Genomic DNA, 17067 nt, shown 5'->3' with positions numbered 1-17067 from the left:
TCCAGTAAGCTTTAAACTACAGTTTGTTCTAAAAAATAAGTTAGATGCCCAAGAATTGTTCATTAAATGTGCACAGTTTGATTGATGTTGATGTCTGTAACCCAGGCTTCCATCCAAAACTGACAGCTCAGGCCGGCACCTGCTGTGAACAGGCAGAGGTAAGAAACACAGATTTAGGCAAGAAGCGGAAGAGCAGCAACTCGTAGGACTTTAGGTGCCTGTGTGTGCTGGTCTCCAAATGCAAGCTTCAACTTTAAGAACAAGGTCACCCAGGGATTATATACTCATTACATAATAGCCTTTTTTATTCTTTCAACTTCAGTAACTGTCCAGGTTGTTTGTTTCTCTAACAATTTTTCAAAGTGATACAAGCTGATTTCCAACATAGGCTACTTAGTCTCCAGAGGCTGGATGCATATGTTTTACTCTGGCTCCTTTACAGAGCTAAATGAGTCAATAATTCAAAATGGTCCGTAACTGGCTCTTAATGCAAACAGGAATCCTGGCTGCAGCAGCCAGGCCACCCAGTCTGCCTCCACCTTCATGCTTTTTCAGTGCCAGATCAGAGCCTGCTTCCACTCATGCACGAGGTGCAGGTGGGGCAGCCTTCAAAGCAGGTCAGTATGTGCAGGAAGCTGTAACCCTCCCCAGGCCCCAGCTGCACTCCCAGGCCTTTGAAACACCCAGACTCAAACAGTATCCTGAGAAATAACACTCCCCTCCTAAAATGCTGAGACAAAGATACAAAACTGCCAAAATAGGGGACAACATAAAACCAAGCACTAAGCTGTTTCTGTTACTGGTGTGCCATGTTTAGATGACCAACACCCATGCTACAGTAGGAGATTCACTTACAACATAAATAGAATACTAGAGATGACCAATCAGTCCTGATTCAACAGGTATTCATCAGTGTTGACTATCTCGGGGACCCTGGAGCAGACAGCATGGGAGACAGTCACCAAGCCCAGTGCCTGTTTCAAACGAAGCCATGAAAAACGTCCTGAGTGAGGGTACAGTGTGTTTTCAACTGGAATGCCAGGAATGGCTTCAGAGACTACAGCCGACCTTGTCCTCAACAGAAGAGCCAAGTCTGCAAAAAGTCAGAAGTCAAGGCTGCATGACACTGAAGCAGCCAAGGTGGGCAAGGGCGCAAGCACGCCTTGCCATGTGGTCACCCCACTGTGTGACAGCTCAGGAGGGCAAAACCAGGAAACAAGGCTGGTAATGCCACTGAGGCCTGTCCACCTAACACGTTTACTTCTGTGGAGTTGCTCTTTCTTTTTGGAGGAGGGCCAGGCAAGATGAACATTCATCTTACACACTCAGCCACAAAGCTGTGCCAAGGACTGGCAGGGCAGCTTCTTGCTCAGAGATGGGAGCATGGAGAACGATACTAACAGCCACTCTCTCCCTTCCCAAAGCTCACAGTCGAATACAGGCAGCAGACAAGACAGGTGAGATAAAGTCACTGAAATTGGACTTTCAACAATTCTGTTTCCTGGGCCCGGCACCATAGCCTAAATGCTCACCTTGCGTGTGCTGGCATCCCCTATGGATGCCAGTCTGTGTCCCAGCTACTCACTTTCCTTCCAGCTCCCTGCTTGTGGCCTGGGAAAGCAGAAGATGAACCAAAACCACGTGGGAGACCAGAAGAAGCTTCTGGCTCCTGACTTTGGATTGGCTCAGCTCCGGCCGTTGTGACCATTTGGGGAGTGAACCAGCAGATGGAAGATCTTTCGCTTTCTCTCCTCTCCGTAAATCTGATCTGCCTTTCCAATAAAAATTTTTAAAAATTATTTAAAAAACAATTCATTTCTTTGATGATTCTAAGAACTGTTATCTGGCTAAGGTTTTCACTTTTTTAATTTGTCTTTTTCAATGAGAGGCAAAGTCAGAGAGAAAGAGAGAGAAAGAACACCCATCCGCCAGCCTCAAACACCCACAATCACCACAGCTGTGAGCCAGGAACTCAATCCAGATTTCCCACATGGTGGCAGGAGCCCAACCCCGACTCATCACCACTGCTTCCCAGGGAATCAACCTGGAACCAGGTGTCAGAGCCGAGACTCACACCCTGCAAGGCGGTGCACAACACATGAGTGGTTTAGACAGCAGGCCAAATATCCACCACCCTTTTTCCCCTCTTCATCCTTTCTAGCTCCATGACAGGTTAGCCCACCAAGAAGTAAGGAGATGAGAGTACTTCCTGCTTTGAAAGGGACTTTACTTATAGAGCACTCAGAGGCCAAAGCTGGGCTCAGGGGAAAGAGCAGCAGGCTGAACTCTGCATCCCAGGCTCTGCTTCAAAGAAAAAAACATTGAAAAAAAATTTAAAGATTTTTACTCATGATTCTCTGTCTCAGGCTTTCTGATACATAAAAGCACATTGGGAGGCCCGAAGTCTTGGTCTAGAACAGCATTTGTCAATTTGACAGGCACAGAACTCTCAAGAGCAGAGCCCTTCAGACAGTGCAGATCATCTAAGAAGAAACTCCAGTAGACCCCGTGGGGGATCACAGTGTGCCTGTAGCCTGACAGCCAATGTCTGCTGCCCACATCTGCAGCTTGACGGCCATGCTATTGCCCACTGCCTGTGCCCGCAGCCTGATGGCTGAACCCACTGTTCATGCCTGCAGCCTGACAGCCACACCTGCTGTCCATGCCTGCGGCCCATATCTATAGCTTGACAGGCATGCCTATTGCCCACTGCCTGTGCCTGCAGCCTGCTGCCCACGCTTGTGGTCTAACAGCTGTGCCTGCTACCCACACCTAGAGCCTGTTGGCTGTGCCTGCTACCTGTGCCTACAGCCTGACGGCTATGCCTACTACCCACTGCTTGTGCCTGCAGCCTGACGGCTGTGCCTACTACCCACTGCTCGTGCCTGCAGCCTGACGGCCAATGCTTACTATCCACACCTGTAGCCTGACGAGCATGCCCATTACCCATGCCTACAGCCTGACAGCTGTGCCTACTGTCCATACCGGAGGCCTGACGGCTATGCCCACTGCCATCTGCAGCCTGGCAGTCATGTCCACTGCCCATGCCTGCGTCCTGACAGCTGTGTCCACTGCCTGTGCCTGCAGCCTGCTGCCCAAGCCTGCAGTCTGATAGCCACGCCCAGTGTCCACACCTGCAGCCTGCTGCCCATGCAGCCTCACAAGGAATGGTCTGTTAACCAAGAGACTCCATGAAGACGCTCTGCCTCACACATTCTACAACCACCACCAAACCTGACCCCATTCTCCATCTGTCACCTTCCCCCACAACCTTCCCTAGGCCTGGAATTGGTCCATGGGGCGCCTATATCCTTCCACTCTTGCCCTTCCCTGGGCCATCCCTGTATCTCCTGGTTCCATTAAACCTGGCTTCCTCCCTGATGTGGTCTCTTACCTCAAGTGTTCTCAAAGAGAATCTATTTTATTTCTCATGTCCAATATCAGGGACCCCAATGAGACAGAACTGTCTTCTCCTAGAATGGCTCTAAACGTTTCATTTTCTTCATTCTCTTTCGAAAACTTCCATATTCCTGGAAGTCCATGTCAATAACACCTGCTATACTTACCTAGTGCTGTCATCTTCAAATGTTCTGCTCATAGCCCTGATTCACTAATGTTCAATTGGTAGCTCACTGCTTCCCTTCCATCCCCACTCTTATAGACATACTGGGATTTCACATCTTATCAATAACCATGCCAACCGAGGCTGTCTCTGTTCCCTTCAGGCACTCTCTCCCTTTTCCTCAGCCTGTACCCTGGCATCACCACAAATCTCCCAAACAACCTCCCAAATAAGAAAATCAAGCATTACACATTCTTATAACAATCTTCTGTCCTTCCACCTTGCTGAAGAGAGAATTCCCAATTCAACAATTCTTTCATTTCACCAAGACCTCCAACACACAGCTTAGGTCACCCCCTTGGTAGCCACAGCTTAGGTCACCCCCTTGGAAGGCCTTGCCCACTTCAGCCTTGGATCTCCTTTCTCTTTATTTCTCAATCAGTAACCCACCCCACCCGCAAATGACCTCAACTAATACACCTTCTCTGCCTACACGCAGGATCTAAATGGCACTCTAGACAAATGTCACACACTGGGGCTTAGCCTAACTTGGACCCAGAGGGTCCGGTGTTGGAAGCCTGGTCCCCAGAGCTGTGGTGCTAGGAGATGGTATGGACGTTTAAGAGATGGGACCTAGTAGAGGAGCCTCATGGCAACTGGGGAACTGCATTACACTGAGATCAGGACTGGTTCCTGGGAGAGTGTGGAGCCTGGCTGCATGCAATGTCTTTCTTCTCTCTCTCTCTCTCTCCCTCTCTCTCTCTCGCTCTCTCTCGCTCTCTCTCGCTCTCGCTCTCTCTCGCTCTCTCTCTCTCTCGCTCTCTCTCTCTCTCGCTCTCTCTCTCTCGCTCTCTCTCTCTCTCTCGCTCTCTCTCTCTCTCTCTCTCTCTCGCTCTCTCTTTTTCTCTCTCTGGTTTCCTGCCTCACATTGTGATCCTTTGCTCCTGCTCATACTCCTGCTATGACGTGATGCACCCAAGAACTACCTCATGAGAACTGGGATGATCCAATCACCATACCCTCAAATCTCCTAAATGAAGCTAAATAAATCACTTTTCTCCACATAAGACCTGTCTTGGGTATTTTGTTATAGTCATACACACATACACACTGGCCAATATACTTGGCAATCGTAGGCATGCCTTATTTGGCTGAAAATGTTCAAGAATACTTAAAACTACACAATTTCATATATACAAACGGGCACAGGCATGATGGCTCAATTGACTAATTCTCTCCCTGCAAGCACCAAGATCCCTCAGGGGCACCAGTTCATTTCCTGGCTGCTCTACTTCCCTTTCAGTCCCCTGCTTATAGCCTGGGAAAGAAGTTGAGATGAAAAACAGATGCTTACGGTAATGAAAGCAACCTCAAGTGCCACTTACACTGGCAAACTGTGAGCCATATCCCCACTTTAAGAGCTTCTAATCTGTGAATTCACTTCATGACCACCTTGCAGAAGGTATTACTATGTTTTCTCATACAGGTACGGACACTGGGCACACACGTCACAAGGGCAGTTTGGCCCCAGAGTCCATGTCCCTAGTGACTGTGGTCTGATTCTGTTGGCCATAAGCATAATCAGGATCTCTTCATACGTTTATGCCACCAACTCTGCTTTTCCTCCCAAGATCAACACCACAACCCAATCCTCAACCTTACTGTTGTGACCAATGGCAGCATCATCCTTACAGATACTCGATTCAAAACCTTAGGGATCATCCTGGCTTCATTTCTTTGCATCCCTTTATCGAAACAATCAGTTATGTCCTGTCAGTCTCAGCACTGCATTTGCCCATTTTTCTCCTCCTCTACTGCCATCACTCTTGCTCACAACTCCATATTTTCTTGCCTGAATTACAGCTTCCTGCATGGTCTCCTAACTTCCATCCTATTCATCTATTCATTTTCTGACAGCTAGAGAGATTTTTTTTATTTTATATATAGTTTTTTTTTTTACATTTCATTATTATTATTATTATCATCTTATGATACAATTCCATAGGCTCTGGCATTTCCCTTATTCCCTCCCCAATTCCCTCCCCCCACCTAGTTCCTCTGTATCATTACTAAAACAAGAACTTCATACTCACTCATATGTCCATCATTGCAGGCATGGACAAAGGCAGAGAGTCCAGCATCCTATTGTCAAGATATAGTGAACAGAGGGGTGGGGTGATTCCCAGTTCCAACGAAACTGTATCACATAATACAATGTAATCAATGAATTAAAAAATGAACTAAAAAAAAGATATAATGAACAGTTTCATTGTAAGTCCATCTTTGGAAGCAGAAATGCATACTACACTGCATCCTCACATCTGGATGTTAGTCTCCATTTCACAGCTACTGTACATCCCCTCAAATGAAAAGTCATAATACAAAATCAACAATAGAAAGAAAAGTAGAAATTTGCAATGCCATGAAGTTCAATGACATGTTACCAGATACGACAGTCTCCATTACACAGCTACTATACATCCCCTTAAATGAAAAACCACAAAACAAAATCAACATCAGGGAGAAAAAAGAAATTAACAACACCATGAAGTTAAATAACATGCTATTAAATGACTAAAGTGTAGCTGAAGAAATGAAAATCAAGAACCTCCTTGAAGAAAATGATGCCACTGCACGATCTACGAGTCACTGAATGATTTAATCAGAAGAAAGTGTTTTGAAGAGATGAAACTAACAGAAAACAACAAAACCCATACGACATAGTTTCCGCTGATTTTTGTTGGTGAAGTGTGTCTCTTCTAGACAATAAATAGATGAGTTTTGTTTTTAATCCAGTCTATTAATCTATGATGTTTGACTGAGCTTAAGCCATTTACTTACATTCAGGGTTAATATGAATGGGTGGTACTTTGGTTCTGTCATTTTAGCAATGGGTTGTTCATTGGTTCAGTCTTCTGTTGTCATTTTACTGGGATGTTCTTCCCATTTGCCTTTGGTTTAACTGTTGGGTGCTATTCCTCTTCTCTGTCAAGAGAACATCTTGAAGCATCATTTGTAGGGCAGGTTTGGAAGACGCAAATTCTTTTAACTTTTCTTGACTGTGCAAGAATTTTATTTCCTTTTCAAAGACAAAAGAAAGCTTTGCTGGATATGTTATCCTGGGCCGACAATTTTTTTCTTTTAGAATCTGGAATATGTCACTCCATTCTCTTCTTCTTTTTTTTTTTTTTTTTTAATCCAAGCATTTATTTGAAAATTCTAATTTTAACAAATTTAGAAAATTGTAAAAAACCTAGCAAAGATGAGTAGTAGCATTCTAGTTTAGCACTCAACACATTCTGAAATACGCCACCACTAATATCCTAATTGCAAATGTCCTTCTGAAACATAAACGTAAACTGAACATTATACTTTATCAACTCTAATGGTCATATTGATGAAGGATTAACACCATGAACATAACACTATTAAATCTGAGAAACCTCTATTTATGTCACTTCAAGTACAGCTTCAGGGGATGGGGGCAACATGGTTTGGCAATCATAAAAACAGCAATGAAACCCTAGCATTATCTGCACATGGAAATCCTGAATTGGGAAGCCAAAGCCCTCTTTGGGCACTCGTGGATTGTAAAGTCTTTGGCTTGGGCACCAAGCGTGTTCTCAAACCAGGAGCCATGTCCACTCTTCGCAAAAGCTTCACGCCCTTCCCTGCAGCCCTGTGAAAAGCTGGAGATGATGAAATTGGGATATTTCTCTTTCCGAAGGCTCTAGATTTCAAAATCGGGCACCTGAGCAGCTCCTTGCTCCCTGTCTTGCCCTCATGCAACAGGAAGTCTTTATCCTGGGAGACGCTCCATCCTGCCACTGCGACAGCAGGCAGACTCCCAGGGGCCCCACAGACCCAAGCCCTGCAGCACACACAGCAGGACCTGGAGCCATTGACCACCAGCAGCAGCAGCAGCAGCAACTACTGCTGCTTCTAAGGGGGCACGCTCTGGTCCCGCTACTGTTGGGCAGGGTTCCTCTGGAGGGTGTATTAATAGCTTGTCTGCTCTTCCTGCTATTCGTGAGCATCAGGGACACTGGCCATGAGGCAGCGCTTGTCAGGCTGCATCTTGATTGGCTCAGACTTCTTCTGCTTAATATACTGATGAAGAAGCATCTGTCCTGGTATGGCACCGGTACATTCTGCATTCCCTTCCAAAGCATGTCTCACTTTCTCCAGGGAGCCTAGTGCTCCATTCTCTTCTTGCCTATAGAGTTTCCTGTGAGAGATCTCCTGTGAGTTTAATTGGCATTCCTTTATATGTCAATTGATTTTTTTCACGTGCACATTTAAGGATCTTATCCTTATGTTCAATGGAAGAGAGCTTGATGATCATGTGTCTTGGTGAAGATCACTTTTGATCAAGCCTGTTGGGAGCTCTGTGCCACTCCTGGATCTTGTTTCCCAATTCTTTCTCTAGATTAGGGAAATTTTCAGTTATTATTTCATTAAATACATTTGCAAACTCAGCTTCTCTTTCTGCACCTTCTGGGACTCCCATAACTCTTATATTTGGCCTCTTAACAGTGTCTTTCAAATCTTGAATACTTTTTTTTGGCCTGATCCAGCTCTGCTTGCAGCTTTTTGTTTGCTTCCCCCTGATGACAGGAAATATCTTCCAGTTCTGTGATTCTTCTGCTTGCTTCATTCTATTTTGGAGATTCTCCATTGCACTTTTAATTTGCTCTACTGTGTTCTTAATTTCTGATATACCAGCCTTGATTTGCTTTATTGCTTCCTTAAATTCTTTGAACTCTTGTATGTGCTTCTCATTGTTGATCAGAAGCTTTAAAATGAGTCTTATGGATTCTGTGTCCTCCATTTTCTCAATGTCTTCCTCAGTTAACTCTGAGGTTGGCATAGGGTTTTGCTCCTTTGCAGGGGAGTTTTCAATAATATTCATTGTGCCTTTGTCTCTTCTTTTGCTCTTGGTCATTGTACTTCTGGTTAGTAGAGTCTTCTCCTTGGGGCAGGTTTCTAAGCTGTGTCATCCACAGGTCTACAGTTCAATTATACTTATTGCAGTTGGTACACAACTCTTTGCTTGCAGCCACCTGTGCCACAACCTCCAGCAAGTTCCAGGTTTGGGTTCTTATGTTAGATTTCCACCATGGTCTCCTCAGCCCCAGCTCCTGGCTCACCACTCTCCACCTCCTGTGATACCGTGCTGAGGCTGCACTGTTGTCTCTGAAACCTTTCTCCCACTTCCAGTTGGAACAGGTCCCAGGATTAGAGAGACATCTGGTGTACTATATAGTTAGGTTGTTGGTGGCACTGATCTTGTTGGAACTTGTTGGATGTTAGGTCTGGGTGCCACACGGACCTATTTTGACCCATACAATGCCACAGTCGGTATTCTTTTCCTTTGGGACCAGTGCTAACCACAGAACTCAGTGAGTTCTCGCAAGCTCAGCACATGTGCAGTTCACTGTTGTCACCTGCAGTCCTAAAGCTATTGCCACACTGTACAAAATGGTGCCTGACGTACCACTACTAGAGTTCTTGATCTGCTGGCCGTCAGGTCTTAGGGCTACCCAGAACTGTCTTGGGTGGAACCTGTAGAATGCTGCTTTGCTGCAGTTCAGAGTCAGAAATGAGCTCACTCCCAGCTCAGTGTATGCTCAGTCCTTTCCCTTGCCTTTGCCTCCTTACACGAAATGGCGCCCAATTCAGCTCAAGGGGACTGACTGGGCTATGAAATCCACGCTGTTCTCACACTGTCCATCTGGGATCTACTGCTCTGTCTCTGCTCCTGGTCAAATCAAACGAACCAGCAGGACAGACAGTTCTTTGTCTGGGCTCACCTCCTGAGCTCCCAGTTAAAGTCCCTTCCCACCTGGTTTCTGGTGGAGTTCTGGCTGCTGGTGGAGTTCAGATAGCTGTTAGCTGAATGCCGCTGGAGTATCAGTCACTGCAACACCACACCATTGTGTCTGCTGCTTTCCTGTGTCTGTCAGTTTCCAGGTACCCCTCTGCTGTTGTTCTGTCCTCTCCTATTTCCTGGACTATGTCCTCTCTGCTTCAACCTGATTAAAAATGTTTCCGTCCGTTTAAACGTGTCCTTACCCTATTCCGCCATCTTGATTCTCCCAAGAGATTTTTTTAAAAGCATGAAACATACAGGACCCAATGTGATGGCTCAGTGGCTAAATACTTGCCTTGCAAGTCCTCAGATCCCACATGGGTGCCCGTTCATGTCCCGGCTGCTCCATTTCCCATCCAACAACCTGCTTGTGGCCTGAAAAGCCGTAGAGGATGGCCCAAAGCTATGGGACCCTGCACTCAGGTGGAGATCAAGAAGAACCTTCTGGCTCCTAGTTTCAGATCAGCTGAGCTCCAGCTATTGCAGTTACTTGGGAAGTGAACCAGCAGATGGAAAATCTTTCTCCCTGCCTCTTCTTCTCTCTATAAATCTGCTTTTCCATAAAAATGAACAGATCTTTTAAAAATTAGAACAAAGCATGAAATAGACAGTTTCCTTCTCCTGCTTAGTACCCGTCTGTAACTTCCCACCATTCTTGGAATAAAATCCAACTCAACAACACAGCCTTCAGATCCTACTTGACTTGGCTGCTGCCTCTCACATACATCCCATAGAATAACCCCTTTGCTCACTAATTTCCAGCAGGCTTCTTTTTTATTCCCCCAAAATCCCAAGCCTTGGAACAAGTGTTATGGTGCAACAGGTCAAACCACTGCTTATCACGGTGCCTAGAATCAAGTCCCACATCCACTTCCAATATGGTTTTCTGCTAATGCACATCCTGGGAGGCAACTGACGACTATGGCTCTCAAGTGTTTGGGACCTATTATCCATACAGAAGACCTGAACGGATTTCTGGCTCCTGGCCTAAACCTTGCCAATCCTGTACGTCTGTCAATTTCTTTCTGTTGCTCTGTCATTCAAATGAATAAACTTTTTAAAAAACCACATCTTCTTGCAGTTCTTATTCTAGCTGATATTCCTGCCTATACTCTTCCTAATTCTTCAAATGGCTACCTCCTGCTTACTCTTTGGATCTCCATTCAGAAATAACTGCCACATAGAGGTCACACCCTAACCACCTCCTGTAAAGTGGCTCCCTCCCAATTGCTCTCTCTCCTTTCTCATCTATTAGCAATGATCAGTCTATAGTTGCCTGTGTTTTTCTCAGGTCATCTTGCCTACCTCTCCTATGACTTGCTTGTCTTACTCAGGCTATCTGCTTAGCACTTAGTAGGCAGTCAGGAAGTATTTGCTAAGTTAGTAAACTAATTCCTTGATGTTAATATTATGAACAGCATCTCTTCCCTTCTAAGTGACTGAGCATTTGATTGTAGTATCAACTCTCTTCACATTTGAGTATTTGCTAGTTGACCCCGTTCCTAACAGAGAAGGTCCTAGAAAGGAGCCCATGCTGTCCTCTGTCTTCATGAAGCAGGATTTCTTTACAGGCCCAGTCACAACTTCACAGGACTATTCCATCCTGAGGGTATCATGCTGACATGTCTTAGGTCACTCTGGGAATTCATTCAGCCAAAGCATCCTTACTGGGCTCAAAGCAGCAGTCTACCACCCTCATGTCCAGGTCTTCCTGATGTCAACCCCATACACTCATCCCACTTAACAGCCCCTCTACCAGCCTCCCAATGCTATGTCTATGGAAACTAAATGGCCTATGCTGTGTAGCTGGTAATCTATTTTTTTAAAAAAGGAAGAGAGGAGGAGAGGAAGAAAGGAAGGAAAGGAAAGGAAAGGAAAGGAAAGGAAAGGAAAGGAAAGGAAAGGAAAGGAAAGGAAAGAAGGAAAGGAAAGGAAAGGAAAGGAAAGGAAAGGAAAGGAAAGGAAAGGAAAGGAAAGGAAAGGAAAAGGAAAGGAAAGGAAAGGAAAAGGAAAGGAAAGGAAAGGAAAGGAAAGGAAAGGAAGGAAAGGAAAGGAAAGGAAAGGAAAGGAAAGGAAAGGAAAGGAAAGGAAAGGAAAGGAAAGGAAAGGAAAAAAGGAAAGGAAAGGAAAGGAAAGGAAAGGAAAGGAAAGGAAAGGAAAGGAAAGGAAAGGAAAGGAAAGGAAAGGAAAGGAAAGGAAATAAGAAAGCAAGCCCCTGTAATAACCTAGTAGCTAAATCCTCAACTCGCATTTGCTAGAATCTCATACAGGCACCCATTCGTACTCTGGCTGCTCCACTTCGCATCCAGTTCCTTGCCTGTGACCTGGGAAAGCAGTCAAGGATGGCCCAAAGCCGTGGGACCCTGCACCTGCATGGGAGACCCAGAAGAAGTTCCTGGCTCCTGGCTTTGGGTCAGCTCAGCTCCAAACCAGCAGATGGAAGATCTTTCTGTCTCTCCTTTGTGTAAATCTGACTTTCAAATAATAATAATAATTTTTTTTAAAAAAAGAAAAAACTTAAGTTCTATGGACATAATCATTATTACTGCTGGTTAGTTTCAAAGACAAAAAAAAAAAAAATAATAAGTCTTGGGTCACTGTGATCTCCTCTTTCTCCCACAGAGTAAAACACTAATGAACTGTTTACTTACTAGTGAAGATATTCAAAACACAAGAAGGCTATTCCATTTCCATGGGGGAAAAAAACTTAATATTTCCCAATAAAGGTTTCTTTTCTGGATAGGAAGAAGAAAAAGAGGTCACAACATAATTAAGCTTGAAAACAAAAATTGACAAATGCTTCTAAGTATATCCTACACACGTACTTTTCTCCAATGGTATTAAAATGTCCTGTTTGTTGGGCATTTCCCCCTCGTGCAGCCAGGTCTGAACCCAGGAAGTTTCCACCAGAAGGCAGATGGAGCCTTTCTCTGCCTATGAAAATCTTATTCACACTGCTGTGTATTTCACACGGTGACCTCATATCTGGAACCCGTTCCTCTTCCCATCTGCAAAGAACAATTGTTCTTGACCTCAGGGGAGACCCTGGCTACAGTCTAATGATGTCACAGGCCAGGAGGAATCACTTACAAACTCCTGGGAATGTGGGGTTGTTACATTAATCAGATTTTTGTTTTGCTATGTTTCAATGTCAGCAAAGGCACTCCAAAAGCAGAAATTGAAAGGGAACTCACAGTATAACAGCTACAAATAATAATATACCTTGTATTTCAAAAATGCTATAAGAAAGGATTTTGAACATTTTTACCACAAAGAAATGACAAATATTTGAAGAAATATATATATGTACTGATTCAAACATTACACAGTATACACAATCACATGGCACCCATAAATATGCACCCTTTTTTTCCCAAAGGAAAGAAACAGAAAGGAAGATGGAGAGAGATTTCCCACGTGCTGGTTCACTCCTTACATGTCCACCACAGCCAGGGCTAGACCAGGCTGAAGCCAGGAACCCAGAACTCCCACACTCCGGGGACAGCAGATGACGGTCCAAGCGGTTGAGTCCCCGCCACTCACGTGGGAGAGCTGTGTTGAGTTCCTGGGACTCCAGTTTCCACCCGGCCAGCCCCAGTTATTCCAAGCACTTGGGGAGTTAACTCAAGTTGGAGAGCACTCTCGCTTGCTCTTTTCCCTCTCCTTTCTTCCTCTCCCTCGTCCTCATCCTCTCTCTAACTCTCAAATAAATACATTTTAAAAATTCAGTATTTTAATCCTTTACTCAGTGAGAAACTATTTATTCAACATAAACTGATTAAGCATCAAGCCAACGCAAGCACTGGACTAATCTAAGGACTAAGACGTAACCCTGTCACCAAGAAAGTGATCTATGTAAGGGAAACCCAAGAGCCAAGCGATGGTAGCAGGCTTACCGTGTAAAAAAGTAAGTTGGCTTGGAGAACGACAGTGAAGTCTCTCAAGAAGGGTTATATGTAGGTAAGGACTTCAAGGGCAAGTACAACTACACCAAGACAGTGGAGCAAAGACCCAGGAAGAGCACACACAGAGCCACGGGGAATTTGGGAGCAGGTTCGTAGAGGACAGTGGCAGGAAATGAGAACAGGAGGGGTACCAAAGCAACAGGAAACAAAGGAGAGCCAAGACCCATGCAGGCAGTGCAGGGACTGTACGATGAAGAGCAAATGAATGGAATTATGCAAGGACAAACTTCCAAACGCAGTGCGAAATCTCCTAAGAGAAGCCTTGCCAAAGAAACTCGGGAATCTTTAAAACAAGAGGAAAAAAAAGCCAATACTTAAAAAAAAAAGCCAATATTTTACAATATCTTAGAATCAGGAAAATCAGCTCATTTGTTGTTTTGTTTTTTTTTTTTAAGATTTATTTATTTTTACTGGAAAGGCAGATATATAGAGAGGAGAGAAAAGATCTTCTGTCCAATGGTTCACTCCCCAAGTAATCGCAACGGCCGGTGCTGCGCCAAAGCCATGAGTTTTTCTGGCTCTCCCACATGGGCGCAGGGTCCCAAGGCTCTGGGCCATCCTCGACTGCTTTCCCAGGCCACAAGCAGGGAGCTGGATGGGAAGCGACCGGGATTAGAACCGGTGCCCATATGGGATCCCAGGGCTTTCAAGGCGAGGACTTTAACCGCTACACTATTGCGCCAGGCCCTAAATCAACTCATTTGTTAACAGAGTTTTCTAGGTGTCAGCATTGCAGAGCAATGGATAAGCCAACACGTGCAATACCCAGCATCCCATATCAGAGTGCCAGTTCAAGTCAAGGCTACTCAGCTTCCGACCCAGTTCCTTGCTGATGCACCCGGGAAGGCAGTGCAAGACAGCCCAAGTACGTGGATCCCTGGACAGAGTTCCTGGCTCCTGGCCCAGCCTGGCTCAGTCCCGGCTGCTGTGGGCATTTGGAGGATGAACCAGTAAATGGAAAATTTCTGTCTCTCTTTCAAATAAATGAATAAATCATTTTTTCAAGTTTCTATTTTTCTGTCTGGAAGCCTCTGCCAGCCACATACCACAGGTAAATATGGGAAGGTGATCAAGAAGAAGGGGAGATGACACTTCTGTTGGTTGGCTGGATCTGCCAAAAACAGAAACACAGAGGCCAGGTCTCAGATGAACAACGCTTCTACTTACCAACCCCGAAACTAGACCTAACCAGACAGCAGGTGGCCCTCCTGCTTCTCCAGCCTCGTATTCCACAACCTGCCTTGTTTCCACTCCCAAGGAAACCTAAGCGGCCTTACTCCACCCTGATTCCCAGGCTCATGCTTTCTGAAGTCCTCTATTCTCTCATCTCATCTGACAGACCCAAACTTGCAGCCCTTCTGATCTGCCACCCATCCTTCAATCCCTTCTCCAGAACCTCAGCAACATGCTCTACCAGGTTCCCTTTAGTGTTCTCACACACACCCTCAGTCACCCTTCTTCTTTGAGCACTTGCCATTTTTTTAAAGAATTATTCAGTTTTATTTGAACGGCAATTTTATAGAAAGAAGGAGACACAGATAAAAAAAAGAGACCCCCTCCCCCAAATGGCCACAACTGAGCCGACTCAAGGCCAGGAGAGTTTTTCAAGTCTCCCACGTAGGTTGCAAGGGCCTAAGATCTTGAGTCTTCCTCTGCTCCTTTCCCAGGCCATAACCAGGGAGCTGGATCAGACTAGAATCAGCACCCATATGGGATGCCAGTGCCACAGGCTTTCATGCCACTTTATTTGCCCCTTTTCTTTGAGCATGTGCCATTTTACCCACATGATTCACATAATTGCCATTTTACCCACACTGGGCTGCAAGCTTACAGTACAGAAAAGCAGACTCACTCAGGCTCCCCTAGACAGCACCCCCGTAGCACGCCCGTAACTGCAGCTGGGCCTGGCTCCCAAGCTACCGCACGTGTTAGTAAACTATAAGATGATGTCAGCCAATACTGTGTGTGGCTGTTTACTGCCTCCTTTCCAACTTCTGCTGCTTTTCTCCATCAGTCAGGATCCCAGGCCTCGGCAAACTGAGTTTCTCGATGTTTCATACATCCAAACCCTAGCTCCCGTTTCTGCCTTAGGCGCTCACTCCAATCCCTCCATTCATAGCACTTCCTCTTTTACCTTCACTTATTCAAACTGAACCAGTGAGTTCAAACAAATCCCTGCCTACAAAGCACCCAGGCAACCCTACCTGGAAATGATCCCCCTCCAACCTCAGTGCACTTTGCTGGCCCCGTCCTGTGGCGCAGGTCGTCTGCATGTGCCCCGCAGGCGTGGGTGGCAGGAGCCCAGTGCCGGTGACGCCTTGGCCCTCTCAAAGCATGCAGCCCAGGGAAAGTTTCCGTGCTCACAGATCCCTGTGGACCCCACCCCTCCAGGGAACAGCCCTCCCGGGAAGTTCAAGCACCTGGATCAGCGTCCCTCTCTTCAGGCCTTCGGAAGCTTCTTCACGGGACAGGTAGGCTTCGAATATGCTCTTCTTCCCTCGTGTGCACTTGACCTTCGACTTCTTGTCACCTGGGGAAGCAGCAATACCACGTGGGCTACCCACAGAGGACACACCTAGAAACAGGAGGCGGCAATCAACTCCTTCCCTGGTCAAACATCTCTGCAGTATCACTATTACTGTTTACAATGATCTCTGATGGTGATTTCAAACAGTCAGAAAAAAGGAAGGAAAATGGATAAATAAACAGGAATAACATGTACACAGATGATACCCAAGTTTTAAATGAGCACAACATGCATTGCACATAGTCTGAGTAATGGGTCCAGTTTGTTTTCCTAGCTACAAACTTTTTAAAAAAACAGGAATTACTTTAAAAATGTTATTTTCATGGAGGAAATGAAACAGCTGCACTGAATGTAACGATACATTAAGACAACAAGAAACCACACCTCATCCTAGAATAAACAGCACAGCAGACCATGGTTCTCCAAAACTATGACAATCTTGCTCAGTGCTGTAGCGCATCCCCCCTGTCCTGCCCCCAACTCCCTCCCCAAGCCCACGGGAACTCCGGCTCTCCACTTGCATGTGAACACTCTGCGCTCCTTCGGCTACCTCTGGGGGTGCCCAGGGGCCGAAGGTTCAGCTTGTGCTCAGGATGGCTCATTCCTGCTGCCCGCGTCACCTCTTCCCTCCAGATTCAAGGCAGCGTCCACTCCCTGCTCACGGCACTCCCTGCCCTGGGCAGCTCCGGTGGCACAAGCTGAAACCAAAGAAAGACTGGTGACTGGGGAGCAATTAACTCACAGCCTCTGTCCTCTCCAAAATGTAGTAGTGGCCAGTCCTGGACACACTTGGAGGGCGAAAACAACATGCCCTCCCTCCCCCCGCCCAGTGCCGGCGTCACAAGCTTCTGGGCACATCATTTGTCTTAAGCCTCTTGTCAAGGCCTTCACCCTCACTGGTACCACTGGATGGCTCCTTTGCCCACTTCAACTGAAAATCAAAAAAAAGAAAAAACAAACAAACAAAAAAATGAGGCAATGAGACAGAAAATAGTGCAATTCTTTCAGTTTGTGAAACATACAAATACGGGAGGAAGTATGACTTGAAAAAATGTTACAAAAATATAGGCTCTAAATGCTGTCACGGAATAGGCGCTAAACTAGGGCTTACAAAGTGGTATTTATTAAGCTTAACTTTAGG

The 17067-nt window shown here is 45.7% G+C and overlaps 1 protein-coding gene across 3 annotated transcripts in view; it reads right to left on the bottom strand.

The window, feature by feature from the left end:
• Positions 1-17067, bottom strand: part of DIS3L2 (DIS3 like 3'-5' exoribonuclease 2) — a 371962-nt gene that overhangs the window by 296784 nt on the left and 58111 nt on the right. For all 3 annotated transcript variants that reach the window (XM_058665113.1, XM_004577199.2, XM_058665114.1), the window contains exons 2-3: positions 16477-16624; positions 15820-15974 (exon numbers count right to left, since the gene is read on the bottom strand). In XM_058665113.1, coding sequence (XP_058521096.1) covers positions 15820-15974; positions 16477-16528 — 207 coding nt within the window. In that variant the 5' untranslated portion in view covers positions 16529-16624. The remainder of the gene's footprint in view (positions 1-15819; positions 15975-16476; positions 16625-17067) is intronic.

This window comes from Ochotona princeps, chromosome 5, assembly GCF_030435755.1.
Source record: "Ochotona princeps isolate mOchPri1 chromosome 5, mOchPri1.hap1, whole genome shotgun sequence".
Lineage (NCBI taxonomy): Eukaryota > Metazoa > Chordata > Mammalia > Lagomorpha > Ochotonidae > Ochotona > Ochotona princeps.
The sequence above is the reverse complement of the archived record's forward strand: the minus strand, read 5'-3'. Positions and strand labels throughout refer to the sequence as shown.